Source organism: Bubalus bubalis, chromosome 13 (genome assembly GCF_019923935.1).
Source record: "Bubalus bubalis isolate 160015118507 breed Murrah chromosome 13, NDDB_SH_1, whole genome shotgun sequence".
NCBI lineage: Eukaryota > Metazoa > Chordata > Mammalia > Artiodactyla > Bovidae > Bubalus > Bubalus bubalis.
In genome coordinates this window covers 18,899,879-18,909,496 of record NC_059169.1, presented here as the reverse complement: position 1 = coordinate 18,909,496, position 9,618 = coordinate 18,899,879, and the positions used below count along the sequence as shown (strand labels likewise).

Sequence of the window (9,618 nt, the reverse complement as noted above, 5' to 3'; positions counted from 1 at the left end):
AGGTCTTTTCCCACTTTTTGACTGGTTGTTGTTGTGTTTCTGGTATTGAGTTATATGAACTGCTTGTATATTTTTGGAAATTAATCCTTTGTCTGCTGTTTCATTTGCTATTACTTTCTCCCCATTTTGAGGGTTGTCTTTTCACCTTGCTTATAGTTTCCTTTGCTGTGCAAAAGCTTTTAAGTTTAATCAGGTCCCTCTTGTTTACTTTTGTTTTTATTTCCATTACTCTAGGAGGTGAGTCAGAGAAAACTTGCTTAGATTTATGTCATCGAGTGTTGGGCCTATGTTTTCCTCTAAGAGTTCTATAGTTTCTGATCTTACATTTAGGTCTTTAATCCATTTTGAGTTTATCTTTGTGTATGTTGTTCTGACCCAGCAATCCCACTACTAGACATATACCCTGAGGAAACCAAAATTGAAAAAGACACATGTATCCCATTGTTCATTGCAGCACTATTTACAAAAGTACAACATGGAAGTGACCTAGATGTCCATCAACAAATGAATGGAAAATGAAATTGTGGTACATATCACAATGGAATATTACTCAGCCATGAAAAGGAATGCCTTTGAGTCAGTTCTAATAAGGTAGATGAATGTAGAACCTGTTATACAGAGTAAAGTAAGTCAGAAAGAGAAAGATAAATCATATTCTAATGCATATACATGGAATCTAGAAAAATGGTACTGAAAATTTACCTACAGGGCAGCAGTGGAGAAATAGACATAGAGAATAGACTCGTGGTCATGGGAGAGGGGAGAAGAGGGTGAGATATATGGAGAGAGTAACATGGAAACCTACAGTACCATGTGTAAAATAGATAGCCAACAGGAATTTGCTCTATAGCTAAGAAACTTAAACGGGCTCTAGATCAATCTAGAGGGGTAGGATGGGGAGGGAGATGAGAGGCAAGTTCAAAAGGGAGGGTATATGTATACCTATGGCTGATTCATGTTGAGATTTGATAGAAAACAACAAAATTCTGTAAGCAATTATCCTTCAATAAAAAGATTTAAAAAATTGATAATATGTAATTGGTACTGTGGTCATATGTATGTGAGAGTTGGGCTGTGAAGAAGGCTGAGCGCTGAAGAATTGATGCTTTTGAACTGTGGTGTTGGAGAAGACTCTTGAGAGTCCCTTGGACTACAAGAGATCCATCAGTCCATTCTAAAGGAGATCAGCCCTGGGATTTCTTTGGAAGGAATGATGCTAAAGCTGAAACTCCAGTACTTTGGCTACCTCATGCGAAGAGTTGACTCATTGGAAAACACTCTGACGCTGGGAGGGATTGGGGGCAGGAGGAGAAGGGGACGCCAGAGGATGAGATGGCTGGATGGCATCACTGACTGATGGATGTGAGTCTGAGTGAACTCTGGGAGTTGGTGATGGACAGGGAGGCCTGGAGTGCTGCAATTCATAGGGTCGCAAAGAGTCGGACACGACTGAGCGACTGATCTGATCTTATCTGATCTGAATTGATAACATCACGGTTGCTTTTATTCAAAACAAGACCACACCTTCTCTAGTCTCTTCTTTGTGTGGGTTGTAGACCCTTCAGACTCAGCCAGTGGAGGCTCCAACCTTATGCTGAAGGCCCGTCTTGAAACAGGAACAGTGAAAGCATTCGCTAACTCCTCTTGGCACCGTATCTGAATAAGTAGTGTCCTTCAGCAGAATTTGCCCATGTCCAAGTTATTTAAATATTGTTAAGTAGTAATAATCTTGTAGGCCCATTTTTCACTGCATATATTTTTGTTATGCTTGTGTTGGAGCCTTTTCAGGTATTTATGTTCATGTTTCCATTAAGTTATAAGCACCCCAAGGGCTGATCTCCATTGTGTCTTTATGAAGCCCCACATTCACAGCAGCACATGTGATAGAAAAGTGGCTGGTGGTGAAGAGCCTTCTTCTGCTGAGTTAGACCTGAAGCAGGTCCCAGAGAGTTGGAGGTGGTTGGTTTTCAGGTGATGGAGATGTTGTGCTGCTTGAAGTTCACTGAGTTCTTGTGTGTGTGCAGGTCTGTGCTTGGTGTCTTTCTTTATTTGGAATTTCCTTTCCTGTCTTTGCTGTGGAGAGATGTTCCTTATCCTTCGAGGCCCTGTTCCAGTGCTACCAAGCCGCTGAAGCTCTTCTTGTTGGGAATTAACAAGTCCCATCTTTTCTGCTCCCCAGAACTTCTCTCCTTTTTCATTACACATTGTCTTCCTGCATGTCTTTCTGCCTTCCCTACCTGTGACCTCCTGAGCAGATAGATGGTTTGTATCTGACTCATTTCAGGTCTTCCCTAGCCAAAGCTGCACATTCTCCAAGTTACTTCTCGAAATGAGATGAATGGTTGACTTCTTAATTGAAGCCTTCTTCTCCGTTTGTACTTTGAGTAGAATCTGCCTGTGTTCTAAGTGCAAAAAAGCTGTAGAGAACTATTTGCTTCCTGGCCACCACCTGCCACCCCCGCCCCCATGCCCACTACTGCTGTTGCTAAGGAAAGTCGGGCTGTGGTCACTAAAGCTCATCTGTCACGTCTGTCTCCTCAGGAGTAAGACCTCAGCTCTCACAGATGACAGGATCAAGACCATGAGCGAAGTCATAACTGGCATCAGAACAATAAAAGTGAATGCTTGGGAAAAGTCATTTATAGACCTTATTACCAGACTGAGAAGGTAAGTTTATATATATAGATGTCACTCCATATTTTCATTCTTTATTTCCTATTTACTGGATGCTTTAGATGTCTTACCAAAGAAGTATTTAAGTTCACCAATACTTACTATTCACTGCATCATCCATGTGTTACAGGAAGGTTAAGGAGAATGGTGGAGACATCATTTAACCTGCTCTTCCATTTACCATATTCTCAAAGGAAAAAATACATATGCTTCTTAGTTGTATAGAAATGAAATTCTAAGTAGTTCTGAAAACCTCAAATCTCAATAATCAATGTCTTTAAGATAGTATTCGAGACAATGACATTCAAATTAAGATTGTAATTTATGTTGATGGCCCATAAATGAGGAGATTATAGAGATTGGTGTACCTATATTGAGCCAAACTATATGAATCACTATTTTTTTAATTAATTTATTTTTTATTGAAGGATAATTGCCTTACAGAATTTTGCTGTTTTCTGTCAAACCTCAACATGAATCAGCCATAGGTATACAAATATCCCTTCCCTTTTGAACCTCCCTCCCATCTCTCTTTATTCTTCGTTGTTGTGATTAGTCAGTCATATCCCACTCTTTTGTGACCCCATGGACTGTAGCTCACCAGGCTCCTCTGTCCATGGAATTTCCCAGGCAGGAATACCGGAGAGGTTGCCATTTCCTTCTCCAGAGGATATTCCTGACCGAGGGATTGAACCTGTGTTTCTGCATTGCAGGTGGATTCTTTATCACTAACAAGTTCATGAATCACTATTATTCATTTCAAAAGGAGCTATGAAACACTGTTCCTTTCGTTTTGCTTCATGTTTGTAGACTATTTTTCCATCTTTTATTTAAATATCTTATGAGCATTTCTCTGACCCCACCTTGTCACCTCTGACTTTGCACCTTTCTGGGGACCGCCCCCCTGCCCCGCTGCTGGGAATACACTCCCATGTTCCTTCTTCTTTGGCCTCCTCCAAGCCTGACCAACTCTAACTCATCTTCTCAGGGTCCACGTGTGTGTGACTTGCCCTGACTCCACTGCTCTGGGTTACATGCCTCTGCTCTGAGCTCCCATGGGAGCTGTGCTGACCGTCTCTGTCTATTGTCTCCCAATTTGTGGTTGCTAATTCTCTTCCCCCAGGTTCATGAGCCCCTGGAGGGACAGGTTGTGTCTTTCTGTGGGGAGCCCAGCACAGGACTTGTGATTATGAATGCTTGTTGAATGAATGTTGAATCCCGTCTGATTGACCCAGAATGTTTGAAAGTGTGATTTAATCCTCCCCTTACTTAAAAGAGTGAAGTGATGATGAAATCTGTGGTCCTGGTGTTGGGGCAGACTCCTGGGTGTGCACTATGCTAATGTCTCCATGATGTGAGGGATAGTTTATTTTAATCTGTGTCTACTCCCTAGAAAAGGGCCACTCATGTGGGGCACTGAATTCATGTCTTGTATGTTGATGCTTCTTTTAAATCCTATATCCTACTTTCTTTTCTAGGAAGGAAATTTCCAAGATTCTGAGACGTTCCTACCTTCGGGGCATGAATATGGCAATATTTTTCGCTGTGAGCAAAATCATGATTTTTGTCACCTTCATCACCAATGAGCTCCTTGACAACCTGATCACAGCCAGCCAGGTGTTTGTGGTGGTGACGCTGTTTGAGGCTCTGCGGTTCTCGAGCACCCTCTACTTCCCCATGGCCATCGAGAAGGTGTCAGAGGCCGTTGTCAGCATCCAAAGAATCAAGGTTTAGTGAAAATAACTTTTTAAAGTTATAGCTGGATTTTACCTAAAATACCTCCTTTTATGTAGTGTCACTGTGTGCCAGTTAGGTGAGATGTAACTCTTTCAGTGCCAAGCTGGCAGTCTTTCAAAGTGTATGTACTTCCATCTTTCTTAGTGTGTTAAAAGTATCATAAGATCCATGAATGGGAAGACTAGAGATTTGTTCAAGAAAATTAGAGATAACAAGGGAACATTTCATGCAAAGATGGACTCAATAAAGAACAGAAATGGTATGGACCTAACAGAAGCAGAAGATGCTAAGAAGAGGTGGCAAGAATACACAGAAGACACTCACAAAAAAAGATCTTCATGACCCAGATAATCACGATGGGGTGATCACTCCACTAGAGCCAGACATTCTGGAATGTGAAGTCAACTGGTCCTTAGGAAGCATCACTATGAACAAAGCTAGTGGAGGTGATGGAATTCTAGTTGAGCTATTTCATATCCTAAAATATAATGCTGTGAAAGTGCTGAACTCAATATGTCAGCAAATTTGGAAAACTCAGCAGTGGCCAGAGGCCTGGAAAAGCTCAGGTTTCATTCCAATCCCAAAGAAAGGAAATGCCAAAAAATGCTCAAACTACCGCACAATTGCACTCATCTCACATGCTAGTAAAGTAATGCTCAAAATTCTCCAAGCCAGGCTTCAGCAATACGTAAACCATGAAATTCCAGATGTTCATGCTGGTTTTAGAAAAGGCAGAGGAACCAGCAATCAAATTGCCAACATCCTCTGGATCATTGAAAAAGCAAGAGAGTTCCAGAAAAACATCTATTTCTGCTTTACTGACTATGCCAAAGCCTTTGACTGTGTGGATAACAATAAATTGTGGAAAATTCTGAATGAGATGGGAATACCAGACCATCTGACCTACCTCTTGAGAAATTTGTATGCAGGTCAGGAAGCAACAGTTAGAACGGGACATGGAACAACAGACTGGTTCCAAATAGGAAAAGGAGTACATCAAGGCTGTATATCGTCACCCTGTTTATTTAACTTATATGCAGAGTACATCATGAGAAACGCGGACTGGAAGAAACACAAGCTGGAATCAAGATTGCCGAGAGAAATATCAATAACCTCAGCTATGCAGATGACACAACCCTTATGGCAGAAAGTGAAGAGGAACTCAAAAGCTCTTGATGAAAGTGAAAGTGGAGAGTGAAAAAGTTGGCTTAAAAGCTCAACATTCAGAAAACGAAGATCATGGCATTCTGGTCCCATCACTTCATGGGAAATAGATGGGGAAACAGTGGAAAACAGTGTCAGACTTTATTTTTTGGGGCTCCAAAATCACTGCAGATGGTGACTGCAGCCATGAAATTACAAGACGCTTACTCCTTGGAAGGAAAGTTATGACCAACCTAGATAGCATATTCAAAAGCAGAGACATCACTTTGCAACAAAGGTTCATCTAGTCAAGACTATGGTTTTTTCCTGTGGTCATGTATGGATGTGAGAGTTGGACTGTGAAGAAGGCTGAGTGCGGAAGAATTGATGCTTTTGAACTGTGGTGTTGGAGAAGCCTCTTGAGAGTCCCTTGGACTGCAAGGAGATCCAACCAGTCCATTCTGAAGGAGATCGGCCCTGGGATTTCTTTGGAAAGGGATGATGCTGAAGCTGAAACTCATTACTTTGGCCACCTCATGCGAACGAGTGACTCATTGGAAAAGACTCTGATGCTGGGAGGGATTGGGGGCAGGAAGAGAAGGGGACGACAGAGGATGAGATCGGCTGGATGGCATCACTGACGCGATGGACGTGAGTGTGAGTGAACTACGGGGAGTTAGTGATGGACAGGGAGGCCTGGCGTGCTGCGATTCGTGGGGTCTCAAAGAGTCAGACACGACTTGAGCGACTGATCTGATCTGATCTGATGCAGGTTAGGAAGCAACAGTTAGAACTAATTATGGAACAACAGACTGGTTCCAAATAGGAAAGGAGTACATCAAGGATGTATATTGTCACCCTTGCTTATTTAACTTACAGCAGAGTATCTCATGAGAAACGTTTGGGCTGATGAAACACAAGCTGAAATCAAAGATTGCAGGGAGAAATATCAATAACCTCAGCTATGCAGATGAACCACCCTTATGGCAGAAAGTGAAGAGGAAACCTAAAGAGCCTCTTGATGAAAGTGAAAGAGGAGAGTGAGAAAGTTGACTTATAGCTCAACATTCAGAAAACTAAGATCATGGCATCTGGTCCCATCACTTCATGGCAAATAGATAGAGATACACTGGAAACAGTGGCAGACTTTATTTTTTTTTTTGGGGGGGGGGCTACAAAATCACTGCAGAGGGTGACTGCAGTCTATGAAATTAAAAGATGCTTACTTCTTGAAAGGAAGGTTTGACCAACCTAGCAAAATATTAGAAAGCAGACATTACTTTGCCAACAAAGGTCCATCTAGTCAAGGCTATGGTTTTTCCAGTAGTCATGTATGCATGTGAGAGTTGGACTATAAAGAAAGTTGAGCACTGAAGAATAGATTCATTTGAACTGTAGTGTTGGAGAAGACTCTTGTAAGTCCCTTGTACAGCAAGTGGATCCAACCAGTCCATCCTAATGGAGATCAGTTCTGGGTGTTCATTGGAAGGACTGATGTTGAAGCTGAAACTCCAATACTTTGACAACCGGATGTGAAGGCGATGACTCATTTGAAAAGACCCTGATGCTGCGAAAGACTGAAGACGGGAGGAGAAGGGAATGACAGAGGATGAGATGGTTGGATGGCATCACCGACTCAATGGACATGAGTTTAGCTAAACTCTGGGAGTTGTTGATGGACAGGGAGACCTGGCATGTTGCAGTCCATGAGTTCGCAAAAAGTCGGACACAACTGAGTACCTGAACTGAACTGAAGATCCGTGCTCATTTAGCAGTAGTAATATTAATAGCAGCAACACAGGCCTTTGCCATGCAGTGATAGCTGCAGGACGATTCAAATGTCTAAAAGCAGGAGATGCAAACAAATTGCATCTCCTGTGCTGACTGGAACGTCTAGGCAGTAATGGTGCACAGTCCTGGGGTGACTTGGATTCCTCTCTGGTCTGGGAGGGGAAGAATTTGCTGAGAAGTCCCTGTTCCCTGGACAGGAAGTGTGGCCTCAGATTCACTTAGTTCTCTGTGTTTAAAACTGGATTCTTTCCACCAAAGATGTCTTATTGTTGATTTCTGATCTCTGCATTTTTGTTCCTGTTCTTCTTTTACTTCGTGTCTAAGCCTCTCTCTAGCTGCCCTCATCCTTTCAAATGTGTGATTCCCACCATGCCTGTTGTCTCCTTTTTAAAACTAACTGTCCCTAAATAGTTAGGGGTAAATAATTTTTATCATGAAGACAAAGGCCTGGCACACAGTAGGTGCTCAAATATTTCTGTTTAAAATGAAGATTAAATCATCTCTGTGAAAATGAATGATTTATTATGCGGGCTTCCCTGGTGGCTCAGCAGTTAAAGCGTCTGCCTGGAATGCGGGAGACCTGGGTTTGATCCCTGGGTCGGGAAGATCCCCTGGAGAAGGAAATGGCAACCCATTCTAGTATTCTTGCCTGGAGAATCCCATGGAGGGAGGAGCCTGGTAGGCTACAGTCCATGGGGTCGCAAAGAGTCAGACACGACTGAGCGATTTCACTTTCACTTCATAAGCCCAAGAAGTCTATTTTTCTCTAAACGATGAAGGGGGACCCATGTTCTTGGCACTGAATGATTCCCATAGGATTGTGAAAGATTTTAACTTCAAAGCACTAAAACTTTTCAGTGACTTTTGCATCCGGTAAAATGTGTCTCTGAGGTTATCTTATTCACAGAGCAGCTTTAGGTTTTCCATTACCACCACTAGGAAGTCAGTCTTTTTGGCTGAAGTTCTGATGTGGATACTTTTCTGCATAACCTGTTCTGGGTCTGCACTTCATGGCTCTAATGGCCATTTAATTTCAGCTTTTCATCAGAGTGGGTCCTGGAGAAAAATCCAGCCATCACTTCAGGTGCTTTTTTTCTTTTATTTATTTATTATTTTAAATTTTATTTTATTTTTTAAACTTTACATAATTGTATTAGTTTTGCCAAATATCAAAATGAATCCGCCACAGGTATACATGTGTTCCCCATCCTGAACCCTCCTCCCTCCTCCCTCCCCACACCATCCCTCTGGGTTGTCCCAGTGCACCAGCCCCAAGCATCCAGTATCGTGCATCGAACCTGGACTGCTTTTTTTCTTTGAAAGTGGGAATTTCTGTTCTAAAATACACACATTGAGTGTTGATGTCTTGGTTACACACTTACGCTGAAATTGTATCTGATTCTGTGTGGACCAGATATATAACATATACATTGCTCTCCATGGCCCTTGGTCTTTTTAATCAATAAAAATTGATATATTCCAGATGAGAAATTCAAGCAAGGTGTTTTGAGGCTTATGCTGCATCACAAAGTATGAAACCAATACAATATTGTAAAGTAATTAACCTCCAATTAAAATAAATAAATTTATTTAAAAATAAATAAATAAAAAATAAAATAAAACAATATTTGTATAATTAAAAAAAAATAAAAAACTGATGCCCTGTTGACTCTTTGAGAACAGCAGGCTCGTTCCTTAAGTGTGGGTAGGGGAGGTTTGATGGTTTGAGCCAGAGGGGTGACTTATGTGGTCTGCCCACCATCTTGTAGGTGCCATGTGCCAAGATCATACACAGTTCCCTGCTTTTGATCCCAGCAGCTCAGAAATGGCAGTTGGCTTGTGGTGTTTTTGTATCTTACTGTTCATAATTGCCTTTGCATGTGTGCAGTTAGTCCCTTACGATTTCTTTGTATTTTGTTGCTCAAGGAGATGTTTGTCCAGGTGCAAGTGCTCCCATACAGGGCCCTGGGTCCCAGCCTGCCTCATAACATTTCTCTTGTTGCTGTGTCAGCTTTAACTATGTAAGGCTGTAGCCATGCTACAGTGGTTGGACTGATTTGAACAACCATACAGTCTGATTATGCAAGACTCAGTCTTAGCTTGGGTTGGGACTGCATAAGTGCATAAATGACATAGTGTCTCTCCTCTATGTGACTTAATATTCCTCTGGGGATTCAGAGGTAGGGAGGGTAGTGCCAGCTGGGGAGGTACTGAGATGGTTCCCAGTAAGGTTAGTATTTGAGATGGGCCAGAAGGAAGGATGGGGTCAGAACT

At 42.0% G+C, this 9,618-nt stretch overlaps 1 protein-coding gene across 9 annotated transcripts in view; it reads left to right on the top strand.

Annotated features, from left to right (window-relative positions):
* Nucleotides 1-2,578: 2,578 nt before the first annotated feature.
* Nucleotides 2,579-9,618, top strand: part of LOC123464538 (ATP-binding cassette sub-family C member 4-like) — a gene marked incomplete at its 5' end in the record, with an annotated part of 335,503 nt that continues 328,463 nt past the window's right edge. For all 9 annotated transcript variants that reach the window (XM_045162462.1, XM_045162465.1, XM_045162466.1 and 6 more), the window contains 2 exon segments: nucleotides 2,579-2,667; nucleotides 4,152-4,401. In XM_045162462.1, the coding sequence (XP_045018397.1) occupies nucleotides 2,579-2,667; nucleotides 4,152-4,401 (339 nt within the window).